Raw genomic sequence first — 23,693 nt, forward strand, 5'->3', positions numbered from 1 at the left:
TAAGCTTAAAAACGAGTAAAAATTGGAGTTAATTGCTAAACATTATTTGTCGCATGTGCTGTTGTTCTCAAAAATGGTATTTAAAAGACATTCAGTGTCGCCGTTGATCATCATCATCGTTTATGTTGTTTTATTAGTTTACTAGTTGTATACAATAAAGTTTTGTTATTTAGAGCAGGGGTCTCCAAACTTTTCAGTTCGCGGGCCGCATTGCTTCACAATCAACCTTGTTGAGGGCCATTTTGACGCTACCTTTAGAATGTGTGGATGTTCAAATCTCGTTTGAATAAGAAAATACTAATGAAATATGTCAAATTTCTGTAGCTTTCTTTTATTTAATCTTGATTGTCATCTTTCAGAAAAAAAATCAGTTATAAAAGAAAAGAAATTTAAACTTAACCCAGTCCTCGCGGGTCGCATTAAAGGCTTTTGAGGGCCGCATGCGGCCCGCGGACCGTAGTTTGGAGACCCCTGATTTAGAGGCTAATCTGCGTTGGTTTCTTTTTTTTGCATTTGGTGTAACGTCCTTCGCGGACATATGCTGGCCTATTATATATGCTTTCGCCAGTAATTATAATGCCAGTACCACGCAGCCGGATGGCCTTGCTACGAGGGGACGATCCATCCTAGGCTAGAACCCATGACGGGAATGTTATTGAGTGGTACGATTTAACGACAGTACCAACGGGACCGCCACGAGAGATTTATATGTAAATCTTTGGTTAACTTTAACTTCTCTTCTACTTCTTTGGTACAACAACCTGTATCACCAGTGGACTTGGCTTACAGTGACTTATTGACTACCCATAACAGGATAGTCAGTCCTACGTATGGGGGCACGGTACATTTGGGGCTTGAACCCACGTTGTTAAGTCCAGTACCAGTTGACGACTGTACCGCAAAAACGGCTATGTAATTACAATCAATTTAAATTAAATGTGCTCGTGACGTGGAGCGCATAAAATCCTCTGTTGTTGTGTAAATCGTTGGTAATTCGATCGTTTGTGTTAAAAGTTGATGTAGTAGCTTTGACTGCTGATGTTCCACACCCAAATTCAATGAGAGCATGAACCATTTCAACCAAAGTAACAATAATGTTTTACTAATGTCTAATCGTTTATCAAGAGATTTGTTTAAACAGTCGTTGAAGGATTGGTAAACTAATAACACTGTGTGAGAACTTCCACTTTAGAACATCTATCGCTTTAGATCGGTGAATTGAGACTATTGTGGCACAAATAGAATGCAAGGAATCGGAGATGCGTTTGACATAAGGTGCAATAGATATGACTTAAAAACTCTTTTACTATCTTCTACTTTGAAAATGCAGATGAAACATAGCCAAAAGGTAAGGAAATAATAAGGAAAACAAATATAAAGGACGATAATTTCCAAACAATTATAACGATATTTGACTAGTGTTGTGGACAGACCGTTGCCTCATCTTGAGGGCTCACTGTTGACAGCAGGGCTGTCATCCAGGGACGTCCTCAGTGAGGATCGCGGCGCGAGAGGGAACAGTCGTCCTCTCCCCGCATTGCGTGTAATATTTTGCGATTATATTTATAATGTATCAGTGTCCGTGTAACTAATATAAACCAAAGATAGTTTAAAATACATGTTCTGTTTGTGCCGTACATCGTTTTACGTTTCATTTGTGCGGACACATCAACTAGGAGCATGTTAGCTCTGCGTTAGCTCTTCCAATATTCTTCTTCTATTTGGCGTAAACGTCCTACGCGGACATTCCAGGCCTATATAGGCTTTCGAGGCTTTATTCAATACCAACCAGCCGAATAGTCAAGTCAGTCTTTGCTGCGGGAGGATGGTCTCCATTCTAGGCTTGAACCCATGACGGGGATGTTATTGAGTCGTTCGAGTTGACGACTGTATCCCCGGAGCTCTTCCAATATACTTCATAAAAAAAGGAAAGCATGGCTTCAGGAGAGTCAATTTTGTTAAAACCATTGACGAATCTGCGCAATAGATAAATTTTAATTCTATTAACAGTTGATATTTAATCTAATTAACACTTGAATCTCGTTAAGGTATGAACGGTCAAGTTTAAGTACAATGATTATGTTTACTGAGTTTACTGTAAATAATAGGAATCTTGTTTAAAGAGGTGAGAATCAAACGTTAAATTGCACTTTGTCCACTTTAAAACGTGTCAATTATGTTTTGTCTAGTACAAGGAGTAACTCACTGGAGGCCTAATAAGCGGTGTAATTGTTAAATATACTTAAAATTAACAAATATAATTGTTCGCTGTTTGGAAACAAACGTGGTGTATTTTCCAACAACGTCAGACTAACGTCTCTCTATGCTAATTTGCATGAGATATTAGGGAACAACTTTAATTTCTAACTCTGGGATTTTTTTTATTCAGGAGGCACGGCTTTGCCGTGTTGCTTAGCTCTAGGAATTTTAATGTTGTCCTAAGTAATGGCTTAAAAATCTTTCCTGTATTGCTCTTCAAGAAAAGCTTATTGAAGGAAAACTTCAACATAAATAACGCGTGTACGATACGATGGAGTTTGTCAATATTGAAAAAATAATTTTGGAAAATATACTACTATAAACAGGTGAAATAGCCGTATACTTTTTCAAGAGAATGGATCACAAATCATGACAAAGAAATACGGAATAACAAATGTCTTAACAATTATTAGCACTATGATGACATTTTAAATTTTTGAAATGCAAATATGCCCTTTTTACTAGTAAATTTGCGGTCTTTGAATCAATTATTTCACTTTTCACGTTGTTGGTGTTATTTAATTACAAAGACTTTCACTTATCGGCTGCATTTGACTGTATATATTTTCCGATGAATCTGAGTATACTTAGTTTTGCTGTAGTTTAAATTGAATAATGCATTGTTGGAATGGTTTATCCATTGTACATATTTGAAAATAATAAGTGTTTTTTTATTATTAATCATCTGAACAATGTACACATTTATTTCAAAGACTGTTCTAAAATTGAGGTCTCAAGATGGCGAATAGGCGTCAGCCATTATAGGCAGGATAACAGATTGGCAGACGAAGACGCGAGAACGGTGGGCGGCTTCGGACACTCCTGAGACAGGCCAAAGCACAAAGCGGTTGTAGCGCCGGATAAGCAAGTAAGTTCAAACACTGTATTAATTATTGATTTTTTTTTAAATAAGCTCGTTTAGAAAAATCTGAAACAAATTATTGAGTTGGAACCATTCACTCAATTAACAATTCAGTATACGCATAATTGTTCAATAGAGTATATGCAAACTCTTGAGTAGCCAATATACTTAAATATTTGTTTTATTGATAAATTTAGATAATTTGGTTAGTGATATATGGTAAACATTAATTAGATGTAATTCAAGTGTAGCCTAATTTAACAATAAATCAATGTTCTTTCGAGTTTATTTTTTTGTTGTAATTATTGAGTTATTTTTCTCTTTTAAGACAAAAATAGAGACGGATAAATTTGATTAAAGAGTATGAATTATTTATTTGTCATGGTACTTTGTTTACAACTTAAAAGATACATTGAAAAGACTCACAGCTTGTGCCATTTAAAATCTCAATATGAATATGAGCCATCTTTATTCAAGTATCCAGAAGAAATATCAACAGTTCTGAGCCTTCAGTTTCTGTATAAACCACACCAGCTGCACAGTGAGCCATTTACATTCGGATAGTTTACTAGTTAGATGGAAATGTGGAACTTACCGTTCTTCATTTGCACGAAGAGCATTTCTTTAAAACCCTGGCGTCTCTTGGATTTCAAGCAGTAGCAACCACCAGTACAGACTGAAAAGAGACTAAGCACAAAGACCAAGAAGTATCTTTTTCTCGCGATTGTTTCAAGGGTACGAACACATAACAACCTGATTCACAACGATACGTTGTACATAATTACTCGAAGCTATCATCTGTAATATGGTTGCATCTTTCATTCAGCTGTTCCAAATGTTGATAAGAACACCACTGCGACAAGACGAGTTTCTTTAAAATGTTGAACAATTGTTAAGCAAAGAAAAGTATTAACAAACTTTAATTTTGTTTTCATTAAACGAGTAAATAAATCAGATGCATGAAGTATTGAAAGACAATCCGATAACTAGAGTTCTACAGGACTTAACATATGTTGGTAATAGTTAACTTGCACATGTGTAAATAATTAACGAAACATTGGATAATTATTCACTACCTCTTAAGCACAGCTTTACAGCATCGAATTCCCGTGAGGGGCGTGCCGTGGGATTATTCCAAAAGAGACCTAATCCATGACGGGACGCATGCTTCTGTTTGACGTGCAGATCTTGTGGAGGATGATTTAAAAATATTATTAGTATTACCCATTCAGCATGTAATTGAAATATGTCTGATTGTGAAATGTTTACTTTTGTCAAATACTGGCTGGAATCCATTAAGGCATAGATTGCTTTCAAGCCTTAATTAATCGCTTGACGCTTACTGAGTAGGTCGTCCAACTGAGTAAATGTACTCATTCTCAACATCAGATGCTGAAATAAGATAGAACAATGTAATTAAATCTGTTTCATAGTAGATCATTTGTGATTGGATAAAAATGAAACTGTAATTTAGGCTAATCGAATTTCTCTATTTTTGATAGAGTTTGTTTTTATCCCCATGAGAAAGGATTTGTTTTATTATCGCGTTCTCTTGCTCGCTACGTTTTGCCTTCGCTCTAAACGAACCTATTTTCACATTTTCCATCGTTTAACAATAGCAGCTATTTACTCAAAAGAATTTAAACGAATGACTTAAAACAAAACTAAATAAAATAATTCATTTCTTCCAGTTTTTTTTTCTATCAGAAGAACAGATCCTTTACAAAAAGTTGCATCATGTTTTTGTATAGAAATTGTACACATTTTAGCAAAATCGTGCATCATGATAATTTAATACTTTACTCTGCAAAGGTCATAGAACACAAGTCAAATGATGTTATCTTAAAAACAAGGAACTGTGGTTTGTTTCCTTTTTTAACCAAGAACTGCTGTTAAGTCATAGTTTTACGATGGTTATTTTGTATCTGTTACTACCTCCGTTGCATAAGATAAATGGTTGATTAAAGATACTACATGAGTTGCATTCATTTGTTTACCTCTCTTATTTTTTCTTCGTGAAAAACAAGAGAAAATGTAGCTACAATTTCTCATCATGGGCTTCAGTATTACAATCACACACTTCAACTCCTACGAATGAATGATGATTGCATGATGGATTTGGGCTTCCTTCATCGATCGAAGAACATACGGGCGAGTGCAGATGTAGAAATATTTATCAGTGAAGTGTAAGTAAGAAAAGGATCGTTAATATGTGTATAGCTGACGTTGATTCGGCGTTGAACCATTACTTGGAAGGATAAAACTTCCGTTGCATACAGATAATTCCGCGGCAAGGTGAGTGCAGTATTCAGATCTTGTCCTGAATGAACGGATGAGCCAATGCATGATTCAATGAAATTCTTTTAGCAGGATCAAGTGCAAACACTTTGTCTAATAAGTCTTTCAGCTGGGACACTTTCCGTATCTGGTCGTCGGGAAGATTTTGACCAGCGATCAATTCCTGTTGCAGATCCCTCGTTGGTTTGATCATTGACACTACCACGACTTTTTCCTACATAAACATATAAGAGAAAAAATGAGTCAAAGTCTAAACATTTATTTGAATATACGAAATTGTGGAAGCAGTAGGATCTGGATGATTCTTTAAAGTGATTTCATTTAACTTTGTTTACATGTGTGTACATGGCGTTCTTACGAAAATGAAAAAAAATTGAAAATATAATTAATGACCAGTCTGTTCTTGTAAACATATTTAAACATGTACTGTAATGTCGGTGCTTTTGAGGTTTGTTGAATAAAGAAAATAAAACTAACCATAGCAAAAATTATATTATTTTGTTTCAATTAAAAAGTATAAAATACCACAATTACTTCGTTATCGAAAACCTATCAAAAGTTTCATGCATTCATTGCATTTTCACAATAGTAATGAATGGAACTCTAACAAACAAAAGTAATTAATGTAACTGTAATAAATGATACGGCCAACCAGGCCGTCATTACGAGAAAAAAAAAACTGTAACAACAGGTGGAAAACGATGAATTTCAATTTTAACTGTTGTTTAAACCTAGAAAAAAAAAACTCCGTTTTACTAAATTAATAAATTTAGTTTCAAACACTTATTCTATTTGGCCTAGTTTCAAATACATTTGCAGCAAAAACGACATGATTAAGCATGTGACTTTCTTATGCGTTTGTGTCTTCTTCTTTTTTTTCTTTTTTGGCACAACAGCCGTTGTCGGTCAAGGCCTGCCTGTACCCACTAGTGAAGTGAGCTTGCGAGTTCACGACTGTACCACCAGACCGGCTCGTTTGTGTATCAGTGTAAAAATTCACAGGGTAAATAATGATTCAATGATTTAAACATTTAATGACTAAGTAACATATGTAATCATGAAATAATCGCATTAAGTAACATTTTAATTGAACTCAAGCGATAAAAAATGCTTACGTTAATATCAGCATAGTTATTAGCATTGTTCAAGATAAGTGACAAGAAAAAAGGTGTACAAAATTAGTGCAATTTCACCGCAATGCCGCATAGCATTCCCGTTTTCTATGAAATATTACCTAAAGAAATGGGAATGTTATAAAAGGACACCACATAAACATTGAAATAAAGATATAAATTTTACCGAACCACAAGTTTTTGGAATGATGTAAATAATGTTGAAAGAATTTTTAGAACAAGACAGCACTGTTACACATGAAATAAAACTAGAATATTCTTACCAATGCAGATATGAAATTACAGTCATGAGGATATATTTTGTAGCTTGGATTACATGACACTTACCCTTTCGGTGATTTTATCTATCTCGTGAGATAGAAAGTTGCAATTCTGGTCGAAATGTTGATCCTTGAATTGTCCTTTGCGAATCAGCTTGTTTGGTATTTTGCCTTTCAGATCCATGAAACATTTAAGCATTTGATTATTGGACTGGCCACTAAACAGTATCTTGCCCGTGTACAGCTCATAGATCGAACAGCCGGCCGACCACATGTCGATACCATAATCATACGTTAGGCCAAGAATAATTTCTGGTGCACGGTAGAACCGCGAAACCAAGTACGGTGTAATTTCGTTATCCGTGATCGAAGATGCTGATCCAAAATCACACAGCTTAAGCACCAAGTTGTTTTCGTTCACCAAAATGTTATCCGGTTTAATGTCGGCATGAAGAATTCCCGTCTTTTTCAACAATTTCAGAGCAAGAAGTAGCTGTTGAGTATAGCTGCGCACTGCTTTAATATGCAGGCCTACATTTTTGCCATACTTTTTCAACACCTCGCGCAGGTTCATTGACAATGGCTCAAGAACCATGCACAGATGCTTTTGGTGTAATACGAAGAGAGAGAATAGGAAAAATATATAAATATATAAAAATCGAACAATATTGTTAGTTATCTATACATACTTGCTTATGGAAAAAGTGTCTGTACAAGCGAAGACAGTGGTACCGATCGCTGGGATCAGCGTCGTTCAGTTTCTTCAATATTTCCAGTTCTCTCAAGCCCGTTTTATGCCTGCATTTCACGTGATATAAAATATATTGTTGAGTAAACAACAAAACAACTTCTACTTTACAACAACAACTACTTTTACTTACATGATCTCGTTGTTGCGAATGATTTTGACAGCAACAAAAGCGTTACCACGTGCCTGGTCCCGCGCCTTCACGACCGTACTGAACACACCTTGCCCAGTGTAGTTAGCGACCACATAGCGGTTGTCCAAGATTTCACCGATGCGTACACGATAGTAGCCTTCCGCGTCGTCCCAGTTGTCCGTGAGGGCCGGATTCTCGTGCGCCTGTTTGTTTGCCACAACTGTGCCAGGTGAGTCGAAATTCGAGTCGATGTCCTGTTCGGCAAACATGTCCCATTCGGGACGTTTAGAATTTTCTTTCGCAGAAGTTTTTGGTTCCTTACTCTGCCTGTCCAGATCTTTCGGTGGTTCGGGTGATTCTTTCGGCTTACGTTCTACCTTATCCATCAGGGCTTTCCGCTCGTTCGGTATCGGTGGGGTGAGCGATTGGTCTGTTCCGTCGCAGTCGTTATCCTCTGCGCGCTGGCTAGTAGTTTCACGGCTCTCGTTACGGGATGACGGAGCTGTGCTAATCATACTGACCTGTTTAAGCTCGGGAGGCTCCACTTCCGTCATCGTATTACTGTCTTCATTCAACACACCCAGTTTCTGAAAATATAGTATTATTAAAGATGTATATCTAGATAATGCTGTACAGATTTAAAAAAATATTTACCTTGAGCAGCGCTTCACGTTCTTTTCGTCTTTTTTCAATAATCTTTTCTTCGTCCTCCTCGTCGTCGATATCAATATCTGCGATTTCACTTTCACTGCTTGACTCTTTTTGTTGCTTTAGTCCTTCACTTAGCGAGTCTTTAAAGCGATCGTCATCTGGCTTACGGCCCTTTCCACCAGCACGGCCATCGCGCCCATTTCGCTGCATGCCACGACCGTAATCTCGAGCTCGGTCTCTATCACGGAACCGCTCGCGATCCCTTTCCCGGTCCATCCTTGTTCCACCACCTCGCATATCCCTATCTCTGCTTCTACTACGGCCGCGAAAGCGATCACGCGAACCCATTCTTATAGGTCCAAGGCGGCCACGATCGCGCTCAATCGAACGTCTTTCTCGACTTCTCTCACGGGGAGAGTATCCTCGTCGATCACGTCGTCTCTCCAGTGAACGATCTCGCTCCCGTTGACGAGCTCGAGCCCGTTCCCTGTCCCGTTCCCGTTCCCGGTCTCGTTCTCGTGCCTTTTCCCGTTCATATCGCTCTTCAGCCATACGCCGTTTGTAATTATCCTCTTCTCGATTGCGGCGGTCGTCTCTGGTTCTGGTTTCACGATCGCGATCGCGGTCCCGTTCAACTTGACGGGCACGTGCCTCCGCCGGATGTATTTGCTGGTCTTTACTTCTCTTGGTGTCGGCATCCGCGTTGTTTCCTCTTTGTCCTACGTGAACATCCTCTTTATTACCTCGTGACATGCGGTTGGTAACAATCGACGACTTTTTCCGCAGCTTGTCATCATCCGGCGTCGAGTCACCGTCAATCGTGATGACCGTTTCGTTGGTATCGACCTTCTTTTTTTTCACCGGCCGTTCTCTGGAGTTCATTTCGGCTCTTGACACTTTGCTTTGCCCGTCATCTTCCTCATCGGTTGCATACTCACCGAGGCGCGCTTGTAGCAATGCTTTCTGTCGCATTAAGTCTTCCAGATTGAGCTCATCATCCTCAATGACTGCAACGTCTGGACTAGGAGCATCTTCTACCGCGGTACCATCGCTTTCGCTTTCTACCGACACTACGTCCTCTTTACGCTTTTCCAGATTTTGCGTCAACATTTGTACCAGTTTATCAGGATCGGTTGAAATATGCCCTTTTCGTTTTTCCACTATGTCCTTGGTGCTGCCGTTGTTCTTCGAGCGCGCAACATGCTCAGCTCTTTTATGTCGCTCATCGCTATGCTCGTCGTCATCGATGGATTGTTTTGCTCGAATCGTTTGCTCTACTTTACGGGGTTCCGCCGAAGCACCGTTTTTAGCATGTTCGCCTTCGGAGCTACTCTCTTGATCATCTTCCTCCCCACGGTGCTTCCGTTTATGTTTTTTGTGTTTTTTCGGTTTGTGCTGCTTGTCCCCTTTCTCAGATTTGGATGATTTTTTGTGCCGCTTGTGTTTCTTGTGTTTGCGGGAGCTGCTGTTATGCTTTTGTTCCGACAATTTGTTATGTGGGCTCTGGTCCTCCTCGGTGTCGCTATCATCAGACGCGATGCTGCTGGAAAGTGCACAATCATGTAAATATGGACCTCTGTAAACATTCACAGCATCGAGTTTATTCACTAAACTTACATCACTTCCCGGGACGCCATTTTTAAAGATGCAAAGTTTGTTGATAAATTGTTTATTTGCTGAACACTTTCTCTACCAAATCAACCAACGCTGTGAATCGTGTACGACGTGACGTTATGACAACGAATGAACAAGCGAACTAATAGCAGATGTTGAAGAAGTCGAATTGGATGTTAACTTAGTTTTCTGTAGGAATGAGGTGGATTTGATGAATGTTATCTTTAAACACACGAGTTTGCAGAAAGGCAGAAAAATATTTATAACGAATTGGCAAGGTGCGTTCATACAGGAATCAAGCAGCCATTTTGACAGCTCACTGATTAATATTGACACATGGCGTAGTTGTACGTCAAATTGATGGCGGTCGGGTTGGACAGTTTGTACTCGAAAATATTGTTCAGTGTCAAGTGCTCGAATTTTAAAAAAGCTGGTAAAAGTGTATGTTGTTTGTTAACGATCAATACGTGTTTCTTTCCACCGGATGATCGATTCACCTGAGCTGTTGATCGTTAAAAGTATAATTCACTTCGGTGACAAAGGATTGATAAAGCAAAATAATTTAAAGACATTACTGCATTTTATAATCACTTGCCGCATATAATACAACATTTGTGGTTAACCAAACCAGATGGTGCAATGTTTTGCACATATATTTGAACATTATCCTCTTGCTGAACAATGTTCCATGTTTTCCTGCATATTTTTGGCATATGGCTTCTCTTGTCTTTACGTTAAGTAAAATAGCCTCAAACAAATTCTTCTTCTTCTTCTTCTTTTTCTTTTTCTTCTTAGGCACATCAACCGTTGTCGGTGAAGGTCTGCCTGAACCACAAATGGGCTTGACTTTCAATTATTGATTTACTCATATCCGGATAGTCAAGTCCTACGTATATGGTCAAAGTCCATCCTGGGCTTGAACCATTGACGGGTATATTGTTAAACTTGTTCGAGTTGACAACAGTACCACGCGCCGGCCTAATTGGAAACAAATTGGATCTAATAATCCATTATATCCATTATATTTATGTTATAGGAGTCATGTATTCAATCATGTTGAGCAATTATATTGTCTAGTGTTCAACATCGGAATGCAATCCTAAGTGATTTTTTTTACATTCAACTTCATGAAAATCATTAACGAACTAATTTACGTCTGAATTTTAATTTGAAATATCCAAACAGTTATCGGCTACCGTAATGATCCATTAGGGTCAGTTTGATATGTGATTGATTCAATAAGTATAGGTTTTAAAGTTTTACAAACCAATCGAGATAACTTGGTTGAAACTTGATCTTCAACCCGCTACAAGTGAATCGTTAAGGGTGGCATTAGGCAAAACACTGGATTGGGACTGTAACCGCGTCGATTATTGTTGTTCCATTAAAAAGTTGCTCGGAAGGTTTCCTCGACAAGATGCTCCCGGCGATTGCCACGAGTTCCCGACCGGTACTGTTTCGGATACGCAAAGTAAACAAACAGCCGACGGGAAGCATGGTTTGTGTCGGGTGCAAGTGCCCGTTTCTCTCGTCCTATCTCTATTGCACACGCAAAACAAAACGTTTTTTGTATCATTCATCCTTCGGATGTAAACTTTTTTTTTTTTGGCTACTATTATTATTTCGGTTTCTGGTGGATAGCAACGCTATGTGTGGTCTCCGTTTTGTTCGCTCAATGATACGAGTGGCCACGAGAGCCAGCGTACGATGAAAAGGTGAGAGATGTTTGCGCTGAGCGTTTTTATATGCACGAAAACACTCTCCCTGATAACGGAAACAGATGTTTCTTCAACGCAGATCCATTAGCAAGGGAGCTGATGGAGACGCCTAGTGGCGCACATCGAGCAATGCAGGCGAGGCGACGTTGTTTCGTTGAATTTTATCGCTTTACTCGTTTGCATAAACATTCCAACCGGTGGCAGTATCAAGCAACTGGCAAGATTTGGCGGTGAGATCACACAACGGACAGAGAGCCAAAGAGAGTTTGTGAGAGAATGCCAGGCAGCGAATTCAAACGACGTAGCACATTCGATAAATAAAACGATCCGCACGTCCGCTGGATTCATTCAGTCTTTCTGAGTCGTTGGTAGCCCACGGAAGGAATTTATATAAATATTCTGCTCCTTTTTGCGTGCGTCTACGCCACGGAAGCATAAGATTGCAGAATTGTGTGTTTCTTCGCGATTCAAAGTTTACGGCAGCTAACTTTAAAGCGGTGCTGGAGGTTCAGCAAACGGTGTACCTAACCGAACCATTCGTATAGTAAGAACGTGGTGTATCGGCGAATCGTACATTTTTGTATATCATGCTTTCTCAAATGTTGTTTGGTGCTGTGTCTAGCTTTTCGAGTGTAATAAATTAGCTAGAATAGATTGGCCGTTGAATGCCTCTCTGTAGGTCGATGTTGTGCGCGAGTATGTGAGAAAGTGTGTGCTTGTTTGGTGGTCCGGTTGGACACCGCAGTGTTTTACATATTTTGTGAGTGCCAACGATAGGGTTGAACGCCAGTGCACTGACGGGTGGTTGGGATGAGAGTGTGTTTTGAATGTATTAAAAACATGCGGGCACAATTTCGGTGGAAAACAGTACAGTACTGATTGAGATAATAAATTTGAATGCATGCTTTTCGCGTTTGCTCAGTTTATTTCGGTCAAAGCACCATATCTGTACGATGTACTTATGGGAATAGTTTTGCATAAGTTTTACCGCTAATACCACTGGAGTTACCGCACTGTTTGCGAAGGGATTTTACACAGCAGCGATCGACCAGCATACGGCAGCAGCAAGTACGTACAAAGTGGTCCCGAGCTCGTTCATCATTTTTGGAGTACACTGCGGTTTGCCCTTCGGTGGCCATCATTATACGCTGCTGACGGAGTGAAATTTTATCCAGTGCAGGTAATGCGGAGGAAAGGTTTGGCTGTAGGGCGCAAATCGTTCAAGCTTAACACGTATGCTTACCATAAAGTCACCGAGTCGTCCTCTTCAGTGTCTTGTTCGCATAATTGCTCATATGAGGCGTCCATTGATGTGGTGTTAATGGCTTCTTATTCACTCGTGTTCTAATGTTGAACTAAACGATCAATTATTATAATTAATTTTCTTTATTTTTACTTTCGTCGTTGCAAAATACCATTCTTTAAAACGATCGTTCTACGAATAGCTAATTACCAAATGATTCCATACTAGAACTATAGCATGGTTTCCACAGTTTTGTGGTACGTGACTTAAAAAAAAGCTTATTTAGTAAATGAAGCGGATCGGTTACATGCCAATGCTGGACCAATCGAGGAACGGTAGTCGGTGGCAGGAAAAAGAGTGATTACGGTGATTAAATTTCTTGTCTGCAACAGTGAGAGATGCTCAAACTGTTGTATTGATGTAACAGCTCTAAGCGTTGCGATTTAAGATCGAATTCCTACGATAAATTCCTCGCAAATTTCGTCACATTGCTCTGTTGCTGACGCTTGTTTTAAATCTACAACACAATCAACAAAGCAGCTTTCAAACTGCAAGCAGTACTTTAGCAAATTACTTGAGTGAAATCGGTGATGAAAAAGCTGACTTATAATTACGATTAATCAAATATGTATGTTAACCAACGAATTGTTAGAAAACACAGTCACTCTACCAGGAAGTGTACCTATGCGGCAATCGTTTCTTTGAATAAACGATGAAAACTCGTTGATGGAAAAGTTAATATTTTATGCCACTGTTCAGACTGCTGGCTTGAAATAAAATCACGTTCGGATACACATAGATCCATACATCCGTACGTGATTTTTGTAATATTCTTGCGCTTTTGGTAGTTTTTACATTGCAATGGTTATCCTAAGCCACAATAAAAATCAGTTTAAAGTAGGAAAGCCCATAACCATATCGATGGATATGAAATATGTATGCAAAAGAGAAGACTAGAGCGACTAACTAACAAAACATTTAAATCGTCTCAGCGACATTCGCAACGAAATATAATCGTTGGTAATTGGAAGCTTGCAGAATGCTGACATTTAATCTAGCTCACAGGACTGTAGAGTGAGTAAATATAATATAAGTTATTTGTTAATGCTGTCCAACGGAGTTAATTATGCTGCAGATTGTTACGCATGACGTGTTTAGGTTGAGATTGTACAATCACCTTTGTTGTGAACAGCGTTTGTTTACAAATAGAAAGCCTGACAAATATTTTACGCTCGGAAACTGTTGTAGAGTTCCACTGCTCGACAGGAAAAAAAACTCCATCGCGATTGAATCGCGATGGCGGGAGGGTGAGAGGATAAAAGGGCCGGAGGACGGACTCCCGGCCTCTTTTCGCGCCAGTTACTCGGAGAATAAACTAATTTTGTGATTTTTCGCCGTTAGAAATATCTACTTAATTTTCTTTGAGTACCTTTTCGCAACATTTCACAAAATTAGTTCTTCACAGTGATAAATATACAAACTTTGGATTCGTTCACCACACTGAAACGTACATAAATCTTCAACCGAAGTAATACGAACAAACGCGCGGAATAACTCGTAAATCTTTCAGTTGAAAGTATAGTGAAGACGCCGCGAACGTGCAGTGACGAGTAATCGTTTATAGTATTCTGAAGTTACGCGCGCGATACGATCGTATATAAATCTCGCCACCGGGAGTAGTGCGAATCCGCGAGTGACACAAACCGTGAAGGAACGTTGTTTCGTTGCGATGATGAACGAAAGAGCAGTACAGGACGCAAGCTGTGTGGTGGTGGAGACGCAGCAGCAGCTAGGTGAAACGTCCAGCATCTCCCCGGAGAGGCGCGTGAGCGTCGTGGAAGATGCTGCAAACAAAGACGAGTCAGCCTCGCAGCCCGCGGGACTACCCCGCGACCTGGAGGTGAGGAGGAAGCGGCTTGAGATCCGCAGGAAACAGTTTGAGCTCGAGAAGGTTCAGAAGGAGCTCGAACTGGAACTATGTGAACTGGAACTCGAGGAAGAGATTTCAGATCGAGGCAGCCATGTAAGCGATTTTGTGCGGAAAACAGAAGTCTGGATGCAAAAGACGAATGATATTGGAACAAACTTGATGGTTCATCACGATGGCGAATGCATCGGTCATTCACCTTCGACCACAGTGAAACATAACTCGGCAACAACGGGCGCTACGCAGTTAGCCGCTGAAGCAACACCAACGTCATCACGAGAGGAATGCACGATGGCGGACGCAAGCCGGTGTCATCAACCATCGTCCCCAGCGATGTCCAGCTTCCCCCCGGATTACGACCGGACCTTGGCAGAAGACCAAGCCGCTGCCATGGAACGGGAATATGCACAGTTGAGACGCGCGGTGGAAGACTCCATCAAAACGCACCGTACCAAGCACTTTGGCCAGCCAAACCAGGTTGGCGCGATGGCGATGGCGGCACCATACGGCGTCAACTCGACGTTGAAGCCGACACCCGCGAATCAAAATGCCGTAATGGGGAACCTTTTGACGCCAAGTCAAAAGGCCGCGCGGGATAGCACACCCAAGGAGCTCCCTGTGTTCTCAGGGTCTGTGGAGCAGTGGCCGCTGTTCATAGCCGTTTATGAACGATCCACCAAGGCTTGTGGTTTCACTGATGACGAAAATCTCATCCGACTCCAGCAGGCACTACGCGGACCAGCTCTAGAGTCCGTGGATCATCTACTCTTGCTACCGGATGGACTAGCGGAAGTGCTAGATATTTTACGAACGGAGTATGGTCGGCCCGATCTAATAGTGGATAGCCTGGTGGAAAAGGTGAGAAGTTTGCCTCTAATTAGAACCGATCGCCTTGAAACGTTAGCAATCTTCGGGAAGGCGGTGCGTAAGATGTGCGCCACCATAAAAGCTTCCGGACTGAAAGAGTACGACTGCAACGTGACGCTGTTGAAGGAGTTGGTAGCAAAACTGCCGGCCGAACGACGATTAGAGTGGGCCCGCCACAAGGCGAAACTATCGAAGAGAACCGTAGGAGAATTCGGTAAATGGTTCACGGAAATCGCGGTAGCGGCAAGCACTGAAGTGAATCCCTTCGAAAAACACTCGCACCACAATGATTTGTCGCGATCACTACCCGCCCGCAGGACACTAGCAAACAACCATCACGTGAATGTTCACAGCACTAGGACTTGCGACCTGTGTCACGACTCATGCCGCACACTGGTCGACTGTACCCGTTTCCGTGAGCTTACGGTGCAGGAACGCCGCGCACACGTCAATAGACATCGTTTGTGTTGCACATGTCTTGGGACACATAGAGGCACATGCTTCGTACGAACACCTTGCGGTACTGAGGGATGTCGGGCGATTCACCACAGTTTACTGCACGCTGAAGAAGAAACACCGCGGCCCATCACTTCGAAACACCATACACAGCACTCGGTTAACACTCATTTGAGCACTAGCACTCGCCACCTTTTCCGATATGTCCCGGTAATAATTCACAACCGGGAGAAAACCGTAAACACCTTCGCTTTCTTGGATGAGGGTTCATCGGCAACGTTTGTTGATCGAGAGTTGATCGAAGAGTTGGGCATGGAAGGTACTGCCCATCCACTTAGCCTAAAATGGACTGACGGCACAACTCGCAAAGAAAACGACTCGCTGATGTTGTCGCTTCATGTATCAGGCGTACACAAAGGTGCTACTACGTACGAGCTACCCACCGCGTACAGCCTAAAAAAGCTTGCGCTGCCACCACAGACGCTATCGTTTGACGAGCTTGCCAGAGAGTTTCCGTACCTGCAAGGACTCCCAATTGCTTCCTACACTAATGTTGTGCCACGTATCCTCATCGGCGTGGACAATATATATTTAGGAAAACCATCGCGGTGCGTCGAGGGTACATTCAGCGAACCAATTGCTGTAAAGTCAAGGCTCGGATGGTCGGTGTACGGTACCTGCTCTGCATCCGCGCCCGTTAAACCCGAGGTGTACAGCAATTTTCATCTGTGCACCTACAACAAAGAGGAGAATGAGATGCGAAACATCGAGGTAATTGAATACTCTCCATCTGACGCCAGCGGTATCAACGCTTCCTGCCAGTCGGTTCCTGAACGGGGTGAGGGTATAAATTGGGCGATTTGTGCCACCGAACCGCGGGAGGGTCGTCGCCAGCTGGAGGTATGTGATGCGGTGCCGTTCCCTCCAAATCGCGTGCTGGATGTAGTACCTCTACAAGGAGAAAAGACGGATCAGAGATCGCATCGGGTAGTGGACCGGATTTCCAGCCGTAAAAGGAAGGTATCTTATGTGACCCTGTTAATCCGCAGCTTTGTTGCGCTGTTCGAAATATTTTCTCGATTTTTTAAGAATGTTTTGCAGGATCGTGAAATTTCCCATATGCATCTACGCAGTTCCGATATAAACAAGGCAGCAACTGATGATAATTCATCAAGACCGATACGACCATCGTGCGATGATGTATTTGTGAATACGGACACAGCTTGGAAGAGATGGAGAGGGAGAGATAATCTTCAACACTTAGACGTAAGGTTGCGTGGTATCACCGGGAGCCAAGCATCAAAGGAAAATTTGCGCGAAAACTTACCATGGAATCCTACTAGAGAAATGTGTGAGGAACCTTTTAATATTAGCTAATCTGGACATCAACGTAACTTCGCGGCATAAGACGATCGTATGGGACATAAACAAAAGAAATAGAACCTCGTGGGTTGATAATGACAAGCGTTACGGTCAAGACAGGAAACAAACGTCAGGGAAGTGTAACGCTCAGGAGCGTTACACTGGTGGGGAGAATGTTGTGAACAGCGTTTGTTTACAAATAGAAAGCCTGACAAATATTTTACGCTCGGAAACTGTTGTAGAGTTCCACTGCTCGACAGGAAAAAAAACTCCATCGCGATTGAATCGCGATGGCGGGAGGGTGAGAGGATAAAAGGGCCGGAGGACGGACTCCCGGCCTCTTTTCGCGCCAGTTACTCGGAGAATAAACTAATTTTGTGATTTTTCGCCGTTAGAAATATCTACTTAATTTTCTTTGAGTACCTTTTCGCAACAACCTTTGTTGCCTCTGCATGGAAAACGAACGGCTACACGAGAACCAATTAAGAGGGGGTTCAAGGCAAAATGTATAGGTTTGCATAAAAGGAGCATACACGGAGCGAAAACATGCTCACATACGCACGGTGCTTCGAGTTGATTAAAAAAGAGAAAAAATAAACATTAGAAAAGTATTCTCTCTTTGCAAATAGAATTCAGGCAAATACTTTACACGAACCGTGCTGATGTGTTCGCATATAGCAAAGCAAATATTTGAGAGTTTTTATTAGAAAAGCCAGCCAAGCAAATGAAAGTAGCAGGTAGTTTGACACTGAGATAAAAACAAACAGATGTTATGTTATTATTTTGTGAAATATGGTAGTGAACGTTGTGGGTAGATGAGGCCATAAATTGAAATGATATTTATTGATTATTGCATTGAGCTTACAGCGAGTAATTATGTGTACTTTTCCGCACACACTCGTTCTTTGCATATTGTTTTTGAGCTGTGAAAGTAATAATGTTGAGAATGTTGAATAAAGCACGTGGAAGCACGTTATGGTTGATAAGAGTTCAAAGTAAGTTGGAAGCACTACGTTAAGCCAGAATTGTACATCCTTGGTGCAATCGGTTCATTGATGTGGAATTGGACTGCCAAAAGGTGAACAGTAGGTGTTACAGCGAAAGTCATTTTCGATCATGTTGTTGACGCCGTCCGAATTTATTAGTACGAAGAATTGAAAAGCTTCCGTACCAACAGATGTTCGTGGAGAACGTATCGCGTTACTAGCGAATCAGATTTATGAGCGGGCGTATGCTACCAATGTAGCTAGCTACTTGTGGGTAGACAAAACCAGGAATAATGTGTCCGACAAAGTGGATCGGTGTTAAAGCTGAGAAGGTAAACAGTTACAAAGTTTACCTTGCTGATATTTTTTATTCTCATTCATCGTGAATGCCACTACTGACAAACATTGTTTGCGTTTAAGCTTATCTAAGAAAAACGGCACTTTATGTATTTCTTTTTTGCGATGTTTCCTGAACCGAATATGGAACCGTGTGACACTTCAAGAACTTTGCATTGTTGTATTTTGAGCTGGGATACAGTATTCAACAGATATACGATTCATATGACACAAGAATGATTGTGTGGTTTTGACGTCGGTCTGTTTGAATACGTCTTGTACGGAATAAAATGTATGCATAAACTGTCACCTCTGTACTGTTTGCCCTACTGCTCCCAAGCGAAGAACATAACGTAATCTTATCGTCAAGCGTTCAGCACGGTTATTTTCCACAGGGAACAGAAAGTGTAAACAGTGTATAATGTGAAAAATGTAGCTCATTTTCACTTACTTAAAATGCATTCATCATTAAAAATTCAGCAGCTACATTTTAAAAATAAGTTAGATAATTTAACATACGCTAGTGAGGATGCTTCATTTGAAATGCATAATAATTCTTAACAAAATATAAACAGAAACATCGTAGATCACAAAACACAGAAAAGATGGAGGACATTTCTTGAAGCCTAGAACAACTGGTTGCCATTGAGGCGTGGTATCGCCTGCATGCTTTCTGATGATGTGATGGATTTTATCGCTCTTTCTTGCAGCGGATTCGCATTGATACGCATCCTGTCGAACGGCTCACAATAAGGCACCCAAAAAAGCTACACATAGGCCCAAACCACATATGGTGTTGGCGTGTTTGGGGTACACCTACCAACTCTGACCATTAAGCCGTTCTTTCCGCTAGCTGAGCGTGAAAAATGGGAAAAGCTTCATCATTTTCCGGTACGAAAGCTGTGCCAAAACCAACATTTGCCGGATATTGACTTTTGTAGCCGTATCCTTTATCAAATAATCGCCCGAAGGCCACAAGTGGTCGTCGAGCCAGAGGCGAAAGGTTGGAAGTGAGGAACGCCAATCCATAATCCCTCAACTTTGGTCAGTCCGTTGGGAAGTAGGTGATACAATTGGTCATCAACCCGCTCACATGTATCGTAATCTATCCACGAACTGTTGCTAAACCTTGTGAGGTTTACATTCGATGGTCCGATCGGTGGTTCGCCAATTACATCAATCTTTTCCGACCGATAAGATGCTGGTTGGGGTGGGTGAGATTATAATGTTTGCTTTGTGTGTAGTTTGCTTTTACTGTAGATTTGGAGTTACGAAATCTCAAGATTATGTTAGCGTGATTTTTTTTCGCGTACCTTAATAAATGTAAATACAAGCAAATTCGTATGCTTGCATGTGTACATAAATGAATATCTGTATGGCTTTGACCCAACGGTCGGTTAAAAAAATGACTTTTTTCGGATGTCGATAAATAAAACTAAGACAGAAATGGTAAATTTCCCATGGAAAGCAGTTATTCGAGCTTACCTGCTAAAAAATCTATGACTTCCGGCAGTTATTCGGAAATTTCGCCATGGCGAACGAAGATATGCGTGTAGACATGTTTTTGAGTTCTATCTTCGTTTTTTATCAACTCCTCCTCAGTTTTCGCGACCAAATTTTCGATGGGACGACCAGCTGGCGGAAGTTGGGCCGGTTCGCTATTTAGGGTACCACATCAATATTCAGCCACTTCAATTCCTCAAATGATCCCTTCGAATTGTGGGGCATTGCCAACAGCTTTTAAACCAGTGAACGTGATCTGCCCCTTGATATATATGTTCAAGTTCTCCTGGTTTGGCTAGTTGCATGTTCACTGTTTGGCTAGTTGCACCGACCACCCAGCCAAGCGAACACAGCGATGTAGTCGTCAGCAGTTCGAAACCATGCTTCGATTGTTGTCTAATAGTGCCAAGATGTTGGAGATGTCCGTTTTCAACGCGGTAGGGTGCCGTTTTTTGATCACGCACGTTTCTGAACAAAGTTGCTTCATTTTTTTGACTATCACGGTAAGAGTTCGACTGATAGATGTGTCAAAATTTGTCTGCTGACTCATGTGTTATTGATTATTGTTAGTGCATTTAACGTTTCCTAACGGCGGGGATAAGCTAGCGCCACAAAAAATTGGCAATTTTTGTCCATTATTTAAACATTAAACATTACAGGGTTTCCCACGATTTATTGGTCAGTTCCCATGATTTTTTGGTGCGTTCCCACGATTTTTTGGTCGTATCCCATAGATTTTTGGTTCGTTCCCATAATTTATTGGTATTTTCCGATTGGATATCAATACAATTGGACCAAAAAATTCTGGGAAACGACCAAAAAATCGTGGGAACGCATCAACAAAATATGGGAACCCACCAAAAATTGATGGGAACCGACCAATAAATCGTGGGAAACCCTGTATTATAATAAAATAAAATAACAGACTCGTCATGCAACATTTTGGTCAATATGAAGTAAGCATAAATGTACATTTAGTTTAAGACTTTGGATTTATAGAAATTTTACAATACATAGAATTATCCTAGGCAATGGCGTATTTAACGGTAAGCAAAGTAAGCAATTGCGGGGGGCCCCGTCAATGAGGGGCCCCGGTATCTTTAGTCCATTATCCATAAAAGTGGACAGAATATGGCACTGTATTAGTAAGGAGGGCCCCGTGGGTGATGGAGGTTGGGGCCCGCGCTAGAAGACCCCTAAACAACCCGCCCCGTCCCCGGCAGCAACAAAATGTATGTTGAAATGTTACATAATCAAAGAAGGATGCCGAGTACCCTCCGGTTATCATGTACAATTCTTACTGCTTGGGGCCCCCGACACTGTAAACTCGCTACTGATCCTAGGTACTATTATCTCAAATAAACGGATTCCCTAAAAATATGTGTAGGAATTCGACTCGAGTGATAAATAGTAGCAAACTGATAAGCTAAGATGAATGGTGTTTTTTTTCTAACGACAATTTTTGTAGCAAAGCGCTGCTACAAAAACGATGAGGTTTGAAAAATGGTAATATAAAATTAAGAATATGTAACATTCAACACATATTATCAAAAAAACTAAAATCACCAGGTAACAAATTTGCGCAATTTATTTGTTGTATTTTTGTTACAAAGGCTAATTAGGGGTTTAAGTGTCACAATCAAATGAAAAAAAAATCATGAATGGTAGTGCAAGCTCCCTTGAATTGTTGAATGCTAAGGGTTTTAATGCAAAATGATTTTTACTCCAGAAAAATGTTGAGTTTGCTGTTTTTTTTCCAAATTTATAAACGGATGTACAAATAATTTGGTTGAAAGTAATGTTTTATGAATTTAGTATTCTTATTTGTCTAAATAATCGGATTAATTATACGATTAACACTAGTGGCTATCCACAACAAATTGTTTAAAATACATTTTGCCATAAGCTAATCAAACGCAATAAGTTTGGAAACAATAGAACCAACGCTTACACAATATTGATAAAGAAAATATTAAATTGTAGTTTTAGTCGAGACAAACCTCATCATTGAGATGGATTGAGTTAATTGTGTAAGGTATCACTGTTCGTCAAAACTCTTCAATTGCTTTTCGTCTATTCTTATTGCTGTTGCCCTAAACTGTTCTCTGATAGACGTGCGAGTAATGCAAAATGATAACGAACAGCTTAAATTGATGCTTTAGTTGAAGTACTTCCAGAAATTGGTCAGCTAAGCTGTATAAGCCATCATGGAGAAGTTTCTTTGTCTTTGCGTTAAAGTGACCACTCTCGTCTGAGTAGCCCACAGACGGGCCAAAGGAAAGTAAACTTTAATCTACTTGTTGTAGTCACACAATCTAATTATTCAATTTTCTTTCTTTGGGTTCCTTCGTAGATGTTTATTTGGGGTGAAGTTCTTGACCTTCTCAGTTGAGCAATCGGACGAGGCTGATGTGTTGAATGTTATAATATTATGGACACGGTGCATAAACGATCGAAGTTCTCTTTTGAAGACGCCCTTTGAAATATTTTTTTTCTTTATTTCATAAAATCAGATCTACCTTCTAATCAGGTTCGTTAAATAAGATCCTATCAAATATAATTATCAGTGCTGTTCGATTTTGTTTACATTCCTCAAATTACTTGGGGATGCAGATAAAGCTCAATGAAAGCTGTATTTTATTGTTGTTGTATAAATCAAACTAACAATACGATAAAAATATAGAGTGCATTAAAATAAAGAAAATCCTTCTTAAACAGTAAACGTCGAACTCTGTGCTTCCTAATGTAAGTCAATGTCCTTGGTAATTGAGCAGCAACAGGGTGATGAAAACTTAATCGTTCGAAGTATTTTTTATTGACAAAAACTCAATTTAATGGTAGAGCCCATTAACTCAAAACACGATCCAAACAAAAAGCATATTTATACTGCCAGAAGTTATGGCATGATGTTGAAAGTTTTTTTTCTTCAATATTCATGAGGCTTTCCCTCCAACGACAAACTGACAACATTCGTCACGTTTCGTTAACAAATCATGACCTCGGCCTACAGCATCGCTACGACGAGATTCGGCAGTTTTTTCGACGAATTCTTTTTCGTGCCAAAGCTTACTTACTGAGGCTAAAGTGATTTTACAAACAGCATCTTCTCGCCAATGCTGACTGAAAGTGAGCTGATTGTTGAGTGGAAGCAAGTGTCCGGCAATCGATGGTATACTTCCCGCTGTCTACACCGTTCAATCATTAGCCCCATTGGCTGCGAGATAAAATTCAGATGATGCAGAATGTTTGTGATTGATGAAGAACGCAAATTGAAGGATTATTTGGTAGAAAATGGCCACGTTAGGTATTTGGTTATGGGCAGTGATTATACGGAACG

The 23,693-nt window shown here is 40.5% G+C and overlaps 2 protein-coding genes across 7 annotated transcripts in view; one reads left to right on the forward strand and one right to left on the reverse strand.

The window, feature by feature from the left end:
* Positions 1-3,487: 3,487 nt before the first annotated feature.
* Positions 3,488-10,445, reverse strand: LOC121594001 (serine/threonine-protein kinase PRP4 homolog). 5 transcript variants are annotated; one of them, XR_006004881.1, is made up of 9 exons: positions 9,962-10,445; positions 8,348-9,887; positions 7,694-8,280; positions 7,502-7,610; positions 6,880-7,416; positions 5,371-5,633; positions 5,119-5,248; positions 4,391-4,513; positions 3,488-4,308 (listed from the first exon to the last, which is right to left on the reverse strand). XR_006004881.1 is itself a non-coding variant. In XM_041916831.1 (6 exons), exons 1-6 carry the CDS (start codon positions 9,979-9,981, stop codon positions 5,430-5,432), a joined length of 2,997 nt encoding a protein of 998 aa, XP_041772765.1. In that variant the 5' UTR covers positions 9,982-10,445; the 3' UTR covers positions 4,520-5,429. The 5 variants fall into 5 exon arrangements, 1 of the variants encoding a protein (XP_041772765.1); XR_006004880.1 differs by having other exon boundaries at positions 3,489-3,992; positions 4,198-4,308; positions 5,119-5,633; XR_006004882.1 differs by having other exon boundaries at positions 5,119-5,633; positions 8,348-9,884.
* A 1,845-nt stretch (positions 10,446-12,290) lies between these two features.
* LOC121594004 (G-protein coupled receptor dmsr-1) overlaps positions 12,291-23,693 on the forward strand; it is a 69,508-nt gene continuing 58,105 nt past the window's right edge. Inside the window, exon 1 of one of the 2 annotated variants that reach the window (XM_041916835.1) lies at positions 12,291-12,856. The gene's annotated coding sequence lies outside the window, so the exon portion shown is untranslated. The remainder of the gene's footprint in view (positions 12,857-23,693) is intronic. The other variant, XM_041916836.1, reaches the window with a different exon arrangement.

Source organism: Anopheles merus, chromosome 2L (assembly GCF_017562075.2).
Source record: "Anopheles merus strain MAF chromosome 2L, AmerM5.1, whole genome shotgun sequence".
NCBI lineage: Eukaryota > Metazoa > Arthropoda > Insecta > Diptera > Culicidae > Anopheles > Anopheles merus.